This window comes from Phyllobates terribilis, unplaced genomic scaffold (genome assembly GCF_046119375.1).
Source record: "Phyllobates terribilis strain yellow unplaced genomic scaffold, ASM4611937v1 Scaffold_5__5_contigs__length_657084704, whole genome shotgun sequence".
Lineage (NCBI taxonomy): Eukaryota > Metazoa > Chordata > Amphibia > Anura > Dendrobatidae > Phyllobates > Phyllobates terribilis.
The window spans coordinates 169470218-169482277 of NW_027362765.1; the positions used below are offsets into that span (position 1 = coordinate 169470218).

Below are 12060 nucleotides of genomic sequence, written 5' to 3' on the forward strand. Positions count from 1 at the left end.
TTGGTAGGGACATATCGTGTTAATTTAATGATCAGCTTGGAAGTACTATCCTTGTAAAAGTGAGAGCTAAACTATGATGTGAACAGAGAAAGTGTCGGTATAATCAAGGCCTAACAGGAACACTGACTTTCCTCCCTGCTTTGCGCCTGGAACGGTCCAATACTTGGTGAGTTTATTCCACTTTTTTTTTACTTTGAGCAATTCTTGTATGGATTCGATTTATTATCACAACGGCTCATTAAATTCCACCATTCCGGGCTGTTTTTGGAGTTGTTACTTTGTATGATAATGACGCGCCCCCTGGGCCGTGGGATACCCGGAGCCAGGCCTGTAGATGCTGGGGGTTGTAGTCACCATGGCGGTGACTCGGTCCGTGACCCAAATGGTCAATCTAAGGGTAGTTTATGTATAGGTTTATATGATGTTCGACTACGCCACCTGTGGAATGCGGTCAATAGGAACCGCCGCTGCGGAACAGTGCTCTGAAGCTGGTGGTATAGCAGCTAAGGTAGTGTAACTCCCCACAGGAAGAGTGTAGCTCCAGGGCAGCGAGTGTAGATGATGGTGGTTATGGTGCAGGTAGTCAGTAATGACACAGAGTCAGATAGTGCAGTCCCAGGGTCTTTACTCTTGGCAATTATACAGGCCCCAACGGGAGTACTTGCTAGTAATAAGGGTCCGGTCGGTCTGGGAGCAAGCATAGAGTCCCCCTGGCCAGGTGGAGTTGTAGGCCTGTCGTTCTTACTATGCTCTTTGGCTATCCTGCTTATAGCTGTGTTGTAGCCCACGTCCCTGAGTGTAACGTGCTGTGCTCACCCGTATGGCTGGCAACTTGGGCCTTGTGGATTCTTCGCTCCTCTGTGGCGGTACTGGTCCCTTTGTGCTACTGAGCCTCCGGGCTTCTGATGGGGCCAGGAGACCTGCAATCTCCTGCCCTGAGGTATCTGCTGCTGGGTTTGAAGGGTCCCACAGCCTCGGACTCCGGTGTCCGGTACTCTGTGTATACTGGCCAGGACGAACTATCTCCAGCTCCAGTCCCTGTCTCCTTGCTCCTTCGTGTCCACAACTCGACTCCTCACACAGACCGAACTAACCCCCGCCTCCAGATCCTGTTATGTAGGGCAGGATCCTCCCCTTTCTGGTCTGGAGCAGGAGGTGTTGCATGTATTAGGTTCCTGACCAGGAAACACCCACTTGCCTCTAGACATGGTATTACCTCTTTTAAGGGAGGCAATACCACTGTGGCAACCAGACCCTCTGGGGTGCCACAATAATTTTACATATTATAGAGGTCTACTGAGACATACTAGTATTTTGATAATAAATGATTTGCTCTAATGCTTTCACATTTGTTGTACAAGAACGCTGCAATCGAATAAAAAAAAGTGCATGAAAAGCCATGGAGAGGCATATGTGTATGTATCACTTGGTTTCCTATGATGCACACACATGTACTTGCTTTCCGAAATGCAATTGGATTGCAAAAAAAAAAAAAATCAGATTTTTTTTTTAGAGACAAAAATGCTTTGTCTTTTGCTACTTTTATACTGATCCAGATCAGTAGTTCTCATGCCTGGTACAATTGTCTGATGACTCATACTTTATATCAGCGGCTCTGTAGGTTAGTGTCGCCTGTTCTGTGACAGGTTATATAGTGGAAGATCAGAGACTACTTAACCACCACAACCACAATCCTGCCCCCCAGCATGTGACATCATGACGCCACATCCCTCCAACCCCCACCTTTCCCCGGAAACCTGCTTGTTACTTGGAGTCTCCTGCTTGTCTGCTACTTGGAGACTGCGCAGCAGAAGGCGAAGAAACACGTGGAGCCGAGAGCACTGGGAGGGAAACTGAGGGAACAAGCTCAGGATGACAGGTGAGGAGGTGGAGATGGGAGCATCATAGCTTTTCTGCTTATGTCTCCAAAATACTATGATATAAGGTTAGAAAAAAATCTTATCCTGAAATTAAAATGAATATTTGAAAAAACAAAAATGTATAATGATTTGAGTGCAATGTTTAGATTTGTGAGTAAACAAAATAAATAAATAAAAGGAAATTAAAATTTACTAGCCGTGTGTAAAGCACTATTAAAATCAGACTATGCCAATAAGCGTTTTTTATTTATTCTATAGTTTCTTTCTAATGCTTAAAAGTTTAAAAAAGAAACCCTGAATAACCAATTATGTGGTTTGATATTTTTACAGGCTTAATTTTTTCTGTTGTATTGATGTTCTTGAAGAGTGACTGCACTTTCACTAAACAATTGACAGGTGAAACATTATGGTTGGTGGCGGTCCGACCCCCCCCACGCAATCACTAAGGCCGAAATTCTCAGCAGGGCCCAACTTGCCTGAGTTAGCTGAAAACTGTCTTTAGTCATGGAGGAGAAAGGCACTGCTGAGAGCTTCTACCCCTTCGTTTTTGTGATTAGTGTTGGTCCCAGCACCTAGTCCTCCACCAATGAAGACTTCTGACGTGCCTCTAAGACATCTCAGCATTTCTCTGACAGTGCAGTTACTCTTCAAGTATTTTCCTGATCAAATTATAAAATACATTGATAATGGTTTTAGGTTAATAGATATACGGCAGAATATATAGAACATCCAGACATATTTATGACGTGTACAGTACCATGTGTCACAGGGGCTATAACGAATGCTTCTCAATTTTCATGTTCAGTGTATTGTACTAACAATACAATGGTTATACTAAACATAATTCTTTCTAAACTTCTATATTAAAAATATTTATTTCTAAAAAGTCTAATTACAGAATAAGAACTTATTCAATTAACCTCTTTGTCTAGACAAGCTACACATGCTTTAGCCCCTTATACACTAGAGATTTCAGTCATCGATTTTCTGAATGACCAAATTGCCATAAGTTAGACACATTTCTGACTAATCTGGGGTACTCCTGTGTTGTTTGGCTTGAGTGACTTTGAAAATTTACTTGAAAACAACCAGAAAGAAAATTCAGCTGTGATTTCCACATTTATTACTTCTGTTGTACATGGAAAGAGTCAGAACTTCTATAATACTATCAGTATTTGGTCAGTATCCGGTCAGTATTTTTTCTCAGGAGTAAGAGCCAAAACCAGGTGAGGAACAATCAGAGAAAAGGTATAATAGAAACAAGTCACCAATTCTGAATTTATCACCCACTCCTGAGAAAAAATACTGACCAAATACTGATACGATCTCATCATAGCCAGACATGGTCAGATAAGACAAACATCATAAACGTGGAATAACAGGGACATTGGTCTGAAAGATGACATTTCAATATGAAAACCAAGGCATATATAGTCATCTCGGATCAAACACGTGTGAATTTAAGGCAAGTAGCTTATGTTGGAGTGCACAATGTGGGAACTGGAATTTTGCTCAAATTGCATAATAACAAAATAAACGAAAGGTTACATCTGTGCTAGTTTTGTCACTTGCAAAAAAACCCCCAAACCTCTGCTATATGTGCCTGGCATGACTTAGCGTGGGCTTCATGGCAAGATTTTGTAGTAAAAAAATAACGTGACACACACCTACACCCCTAAACTGTAAATGTCAGTCATGGAAAGGCTATCTGAGGGTAAATGTTCAGATGTACAGTATGTTTCCTGCAGATTTAACTGTGTATTTGCTCTTGATTTCATCCTTTGCAATTGTAACGGGTGAGATACTTGGTAGATACAAAAGATAATAAGTAATATATGGATTTTCTGTGTGTCACTCCACTACAAATCTGCCATTTTTGGACATTAGCTAAAAATTATATTATCATTGCACTTGTACCAAATTTTTTGCACAAATTGCTACATTCAATTGTAAATGCCTGAGCAAAATGTATCAATGTGTTGGGCCATTACTTAAAATTTTTTTAATACCTACAGTACATCAAAAATTTTAAATGACAAGAAGCAATGCGTGATTAAGCTTTAGATGTGAAGTACGACATAGTTAAGATTTTGTCTGCATAAAAGGAGTATATTCCAGAAGGGTCATTGCTGTTTTAAAAAAAGGTGAGGCACAAGTACATTAATGTTGCAACCATATTTACCTAGCATAAAAATTTGCAATCTGTGCAAAATACCTTTGCAATGACTTGCGACATTTGACACATTGGTTTCAGGCTCATATATAACTTTGACAAGTGGACTGCCACGGTTAAATTTGCATCAAATTTGTGCTGGTGTAATTCGCACCAAATTTATCATTGTGGTAAGACATTTGACAAATATGGAATGTCGGAGTTGAAGTGAACACATTAAGATTTGGCACAAATTGCGCTGTTTATATTTTATCAAATTGAAAATGGCAGCATGGATTTTAAAATGTTTTTGATACTTTAACTGAAAGGTACTCCTATATCCAGCTATGGAGGCACATGAACATGTGCACTGTACTAGACAGACAGACAAGTATTTAAAGTACAGATGAGTGGATATTTGAAATTCAAATTCCCCAGCTTCGCCGGATTTTCTCCAGAAATTTGATTTGTAGCGTATAAATTCTTGCAAATTTCAATATTGACTCTGGAGATGAAAAATGACTCTGCCATACAAACTGTGTTCCACTAGGAATAGCTGATCTGTATTGCCCCATATACTAACCACCATTACACAAGGTATGATAATCCGTAAGATGTTACAGCTACAGGGCATTATAGGGAGATCCGTGTGGCAATGCAAAATTACGTTTGCTCGCTCTCTGATGCTTCAACACTGTGGGAAATGGTTCCGGACAAGTTTTTTTTGCGAACCGCAAATCAAATCTCAAAGTGTTCGAATTCGCATAAAACCCCGAATTTCAGGAAATTTGACTTGAACTCAATTCTCCGCAGATCGATCCACTCATCTCTATTCACAGATTGTCCAGTTTTTTTTTAGCTACTATAAAAAAATTGTGCTAATAACCGCTCACACATTTGTTGGCATTATACAAGCACCCCTAATTTGGTGTTTTAGTGCTTAGTTCACTCACTGTGTAATGTAGATTCAGTGGAAGTAGCCTACAAATTTGTAATGAAATCTGCATGTGCTTTATGTTTTCTATTTTTTTTTTTCAAATTTTGATTAGGATTTGAGTGTGTGACAATGAGTGACATCAGTAGCTTTAGGCTAGGGCTACATGGCAACTCTGCAACTTAGGTTGTGGCAAAAATATTTCTGCAATTTTACTTTTGTGCAACTGTTTTATATCTGTGATTTGTATGTAAAAAATATCCATATCACAAACATTGAAACTTATGCGAGAAAGACCTGCAGACAAAAAAATCCAATATGGTTTGATATACGTGATTGCTGGTTACAATGTGATCCCATGAAATAAAAATTCTGCAGTCATTCTAAATTACTGCAAGCTGCCGAATCGTGACAGTGTATTATGAGCACACTGTCACGATTCCCATGTATTCCCTGTGCAGGTGAGCAATTGTGTGACCACATATGTATAATTTGCATACTTGCTGTCAAATGCCAACTAGTCTTATCCCGCTGCTTTAAATTCTCTTCTGTTGAGAGAAGCCGGGTGAGTCTAGTTGGCACATGACCACAAGTATGCAAATTGCATACTTGGGTGACCTGACCACTCATCCACATGGAAAATACAGGGGAATTATGATAGTGTGCACATCGCACTCTGTTTTGATTTGGCAGTTTGCAGTCACATAGAGAGACAGCAGACTTTTAGTTTCTGCCAGGACAACCCTTTAACAATCAGTGGATGCTTTGTCACAATGCAAACACCCTGGTCTTCATGCTGCCCGATACATGTCACAAAGTAGCCCTAGCAACAGATAGGGGGGGCATATATCAGGAAAAAAATTTAAACTTGACTAGAATATTTTACTCATTGTTTACACTGTTTGCAATTGGGATCTGTGAAATTTGGCAAAGAAATATGCAATGTATGAACCCCCGCAAGGAGAATCTTTATTGCCTAATCTCCTTAGCAGTGGGTGAGCTCCTTTGGGTGAGGAGCCACTTTGAGTCTGTCTAAAGTAGACTGTGTAGCATTTTATATGTGAAGTAGTTGATGTAATTACTATTCTCTTGAATAAAGGAAATTCTTATAGCGCTGTTAATTCTGGATTGGAACAAACGCGCAAAACATGTGTGTTTCAAATTTCTTGACATAATTGTGCAATTTTTCTGGAATTAGATAATTTTGGCAGAGGCCCCACCATACAGTATTTGGACCACCATGAGTCTTTTCCACGCTTTAGTTCGTATAGCATATTGATGAATCTAAAAAAGAAAAAAAAAGCATGTAACCAGTTTGATAAAAAAAAAACTAGTGATAAATTATCATTACTATTATTTATTTTAAATAAACTTATTGCCTCTTTGTGTTGTCTTCCTATAGCAAATTTTTTCTTAATCCTATGTGAAATGGCATGGAAAAGGTTGACATTATAAGAAACTCATTTTATTTTATACATCAGTACTTAAAGCAGGCTGACAAGCTAAATTAGCTTTTAGGCTCCAAATAGCTTAAAGTAAGTTTGCTTTAAGGCAACCGTATTTCAGGCAAAGTATACAGACCGCAATGTATGGACCAGCCACAGGTCTCCTGACCCAAACTAACTCCCTCATAGGCATTTATCAGGCTGTTAGTTCTGTTCAGGAAACCTGTGGCAGGTCCTTATAGACTCATCTAAAATATGCACGTCTGAAAGCTGTCTTACAAAGGTAATTTGCTCTCCTTCTAAGGGTATGTTCGCATTTTCAATCTGATTGCTGTCCATGTGGAAAATAGACCGCACATGGTCAGCACATAGACCAATATTAATGGGTTCATTTACATGAACACTTTGCCATACAGCCCAATGGTCTGAAAAAAACTTGCAGAATATTCTAGTCTCAGCAGTTTTTTAGATGAGACTCACTTATACAACCCCCGGCAAAAATTATGGAATCACCGGGCTCGGAGGATGTTCATTCAGTTGTTTAAAGTTGTTGAAAAAAAGCAGATCACAGACATGGCACAAAACTAAAGTCATTACAAATGGCAACTTTAGGGCTTTAAGAAACACTAAAAGAAATCAAGATAAAAAATGTGGTACTCGGTAAGGGTAAATTTTTTCAGACCAAGCAGAGGGAAAAAAATATGGAATCACTCAATTCTGAGGAAAAAATTATGGAATCATGAAAAACAAACACACAAAAGAACACTCCAATACATCTCTAGTATTTTCTTGCACCACCTCTGGCTTTAATAACAGCTTGCAGTCTCTGAGGCATGAACTTAATGAGTGACAAACAGTACTCTTCATCAATCTGGCTCCAACTTTCTCTGTTTGCTGTTGCCTGATCAGCTTTGCAGGTTGGAGCCTTGTCATGGACCATTTTCTTCAACTTCCACCAAAGATTGGATTGAGAGCCGGACTATTTGCTAGCCATGACATTGACCTTATGTGTCTTCTTTCAAGGAATGTTTTCACAGTTTTTGCTCTATGGCAGGATGCATTATCATCATGAAAAATGATGTCATCATCCTCAAACATCCTTTCTATTGATGGGATTAGAAAACTGTCCAAAATATCAATGTAAACTTGGGCATTTATTGAAGATGTAATGACAGCCATCTCCCCAGTACCTGTACCTGACATGCAGCCCCATATCATCAATGACTGTGGAAATTTGCATGTTCTCTTCATGTAGTCATCTTTATAAATCTCATTGGAATGGCACCAAACAAAAGTTCCAGCATCATCACCTTGCCCAATGCAGATTCGCGATTCATCACTGAATATGACTTTCATCCAGTCATCAACAGTCCATGGTTTCTTTTCCTTAGCCCATTGTAACCTTGTTTTTTTTTCTGTTTAGGTGTTAATGATGGCTTTTGTTTAGCTTTTCTGTATGTAAATCCCATTTCCTTTAGGCGGTTTCTTACAGTTCGGTCACAGATATTGACTCCAGTTTCCTCCCATTCGTTCCTCATTTGTTTTGTTGTGCATTTCCTGTTTTGGAGACATATTGCTTTAAGTTTCTGGTCTTGACGCTTTCATGTCTTCCTTGGTCTACCAGTATGTTTGCCTTTAACAACCTTCCCATGTTGTTTGTATTTGGTCCAAATTTTAGACACAGCTGACTGTGAACAACCAACATCTTTTGCAACATTACGTGGTGATTTACATTCTTTTAAGAGTTTGATAATCCTCTCCTTTGTTTCAATTGACATCTCTCATGTTGGAGCCATGATTCATGTCAGTCCACTTGGTGCAACAGCTCTCCAAGGTGTGATCACTCCTTTTTAGATGCAGACTAACGAGCAGATCTAATTTAATGCAGGTGTTAGTTTTGTAAATTAAAATTTACAGGGTGATTCCATAATTTTTTCCTCAGAATTGACTGATTCCATAATTTTTTCCCACTGCTTGGTCTGAAAAAATTTACCCTTACCGAGTACCACATTTTTTATCTTGATTTCTTTTAGTGTTTCTTAAAGCCCTAAAGTTGCCATTTGAAATGACTTTAGTTTTTGCCATGTCTGTGATCTGCTTTTTTTTCAACAACATTAAACAACTGAATGAACATCCTCCGAGCCCGGTGATTCCATAATTTTTGCCGGGGGTTGTATATTTGGGTGTGCATACATAACGGATACCATTCAGCACCATTCGTTTTTAATAGATCCATTGCAATTCTTTTATTTTATTTGGCCTTGTATAATTTTTTAATTATTGATGTATAAAAACAGATGCCATAGAGATGTCAAAAACAGACATACGGATGGCATATGGGTGACAATACAGATGAAAAACTGTCCATTTCTTCTAGATGAAAACTGGAAGATTTTCTATATACTCATGTGAACTTAACCTAAGGCCAGATTCAGACTTCCATATATCACAGTCTGAGGATGAATTGTGATTTCCGGACTGCCTTCTGGATCTTCTGACTTGAACTCAAATTTCATAGACATGTATGAGGCTGGTGAGTTTAGGTCAGGAGACTCGTGGTCAGTCCTGAAGTCACGGTCTGTAGTCTGAATTGAGCTTTAAATTCCTACCAAACATCGCCTCTTTGCGCTCATCTGGTCCCTCAGTTAATCTCTGGTCGAAGCAGTGACATCCTGTACCGACCATTGTCAAAGCTTCTGAAGGATCAAATGACAGACGACAAGATGTTATTGCTGAGCTGAAATTATTGGCAATAGGGGAACATGGACACATTACAGTGGCATAACGAGCCTTTATATAGATAAGTATTGTACTCTATTATCTTATAGCTATTTGTTGACTCATCTCACCTTTTGTTGGATAGCTTCTGCCACACACAGACCAATTATAGTACTAGGAGGAAATGATGTTTAATTGAAATAGATGAAAAGTATAAAATTTGAAAACTGCAGCACCTCCTGAAATTTTCATAGAAAACTGACCAAAAACCATGTGGACAAAATTGGAAAGTGTTAGAGGAGATGAGTCAGAAGGGTAAACTGATTACTGTAAACTGATTACAGTACTGATTACTGTATTTATGCACTTTGTAGCGTAATTAATCGCAGACAATCTATATAATTGTCTTATCCCGTCTGTCTGTCTTTCTGTCTGTCTGTCTGTCCTGGAAATCCCGGGTCGCTGATTGGTCCGGCCGCGGCCAATCAGCGACGCGGCATTTCAGAAAAACATGGCGGCCGTTAGCGGCTCATGTGCGGCACGGAGGTCAGCGGCGATGCAGCCGGCTGCTCGCAGCATAAGTCCCCCGACCGCAGGCGCCGCTGACCTACATGCGGCTATCGTCGGGAGATCAGCGGCTACGGCCGCTTATCTCCCGAGGACAAGTGTGACGCCCCTCCCCTCCTTTCCCCTCCTCTCCCCTCCTCTCCTCTCCCCTCCATCAGGACCCCGGCACCCGGCGTCATACTTACCCCTCCCCTCCCCTCCTCTCCCCTCCCCTCCTCTCCTCCTCTCACCTCTCCCCCCCCTCCCACTCGATCAGGACTCCGGCACCCGGCGTCATACTTACCCCTCCCCGTGCCTCCGCAGCAGCTCCTGTGTCTTCCGCTGATTCTCTGTGACGTCTCAGGTCAGAGGGCGCGGTGACGTCTTTACACCGCGCTCTCTCCTGACCGGTCACAGCGCACAGCGTGAAGATGCCGGCTGCGCTCGAGTCCAGAGAAGCAGTGAGGTGAGTATTGGATTTTTTTTTTTTGTATGGGGCCATAGGGGACCTGCATGGGGCACTATGGCGGGATGGGACATCCTGCATGGGGTATTATATAGGGGGGATGTGACAGCCTGCATGGGGCATTATATGGGGGGAGAGGAGACATCCTGCATGGGCCATTATATGGGGGGAGAGGTGACATCCTACATGGGGCATTATATGGGGGGAGAGGTGACATCCTGCATGGGGTATTATATGGGGGAGAGGTGACATCCTGCATGGGGTATTATATAGGGGGGATGTGACAGCCTGCATGGGGCATTATATGGGGGGAGAGGTGACATCCTGCATGGGCCATTATATGGGGGGAGAGGTGACATCCTACATGGGGCATTATATGGGGGAGAGGTGACATCCTGCATGGGGTATTATATAGGGGGGATGTGACAGCCTGCATGGGGCATTATATGGGGGGAGAGGTGACATCCTGCATGGGCCATTATATGGGGGGAGAGGTGACATCCTACATGGGGCATTATATGGGGGAACAAGTGACATCCTGCATGGGGTATTATATAGGGGGGATGTGACTTCCTGCATGGGGCATTATAAAGGAGGGTCGGGAGACATATGCTAGAATACCCGATACGTTAGAATTGGGCCCCCATCTAGTCTTTTTTATATTTTAAGAGACCCCGTCGGCAGGATTTTGTAATGTAAAGGCATGCCTGTAATAACGTTGTAATACTGATTACATTGATAACTTTGGTGAAGAAATCTGCTTTGTTGTTCTTCAGTAATCAGCATTTGAAGTTTTCTACTAATTTGGTCTTCTCTTTGTCTATGATTCCCAGCCCCTCCGCCTGCGTTCGGTCTTTGAATGACAGGTCACTGCTTAGATTTCAACAGAGGAGGCAGGTTATTCACAGTCCAGAGGCAGGCAGAAGAATCACTCACAGGGAGGAGAAGAGCTAGTGCCCAGTTCAGCCCTTGTGCACCAAAATCTAATTGGCAGAAAACTTCAAATGGTGTTTAAAGAAGAGCAAAGCAGATTTTTTCACCAAAGGTATCAATGTAATCTATATTACAGCCTCCATCAGAGCCATGTCTTCACTTTACATTACAAAATCGTACTGAGAGGTTCTCTTTAATTCCCTGGTCTAGCTCCTGACATCGGCAGCAAATAACTGATTTTGGAACGTTTCCATAACATGGCAACTGTGTGGCCACCAGAAAAAACTCACAACAAAGCATTGATCTTTCATAACTATTGCTAATTTGTTTCATTGATCATTGAAAGTCAGGGCAGTTTTATATCCCTTCTGATTGGATATTGATTCATTATCTTAGCAATCTGTGCATTGTCTTTGGTTAGATAAAATGAAGCATTGTTAAGTCCCATATACACTTTAGATAGCTGTCGGCCAAATTATGGATCGGCTGATCAGCTGGCAGTTATCTCGCTTAATTCCTCCATAAACAAGAATTCATGCTCTGCCGAGCACTCTTTTTGTTCTCTCTTGTGAGAGCGTTGCTACCCGACATATCTGGTGGCGGCTTACCTTTTAGAGAATAAAAGGATCGGCAGTCCAAATTCAAACATCCTGGATCCTTAAAGGGGATGTCCACTACAAGGACAACCCCTTATTGAACTAAATGTTTGGCCCCGATAAAATTAATAAACCTATATTCACCTCCGGTGCCTTTCCAGTGGTGTCGGCATTCGCAGTCCCGGAGCTCTGGAGCGGTGGAATGACGCGTGGTGCCCGGCGCCCAATCAGCGCCGGTGTCACTGTCCCTGCCTACTTATGGATTGAACATGAAGTGGAAGGTCTGGCTGCAGCTGAACTCTGACTTCCTCTTCACGTTCAATTCGTACGAAGGCGGAGACAGCGACCTCATTGCTAATGCCACCGCATCAGAGCTCCGAGACTGCGAGT

The 12060-nt window shown here is 41.5% G+C and overlaps 1 protein-coding gene across 2 annotated transcripts in view; it reads left to right on the forward strand.

Moving 5' to 3' along the window:
• The first annotated feature begins 1747 nt into the window (after positions 1 to 1747).
• The window catches only part of IKZF3 (IKAROS family zinc finger 3), a 120952-nt gene continuing 110639 nt past the window's right edge, over positions 1748 to 12060 (forward strand). For both annotated transcript variants that reach the window (XM_073681107.1, XM_073681109.1), the window contains exon 1: positions 1748 to 1879. In XM_073681107.1, the coding sequence (XP_073537208.1) occupies positions 1873 to 1879 (7 nt within the window). In that variant the 5' untranslated portion in view covers positions 1748 to 1872. The remainder of the gene's footprint in view (positions 1880 to 12060) is intronic.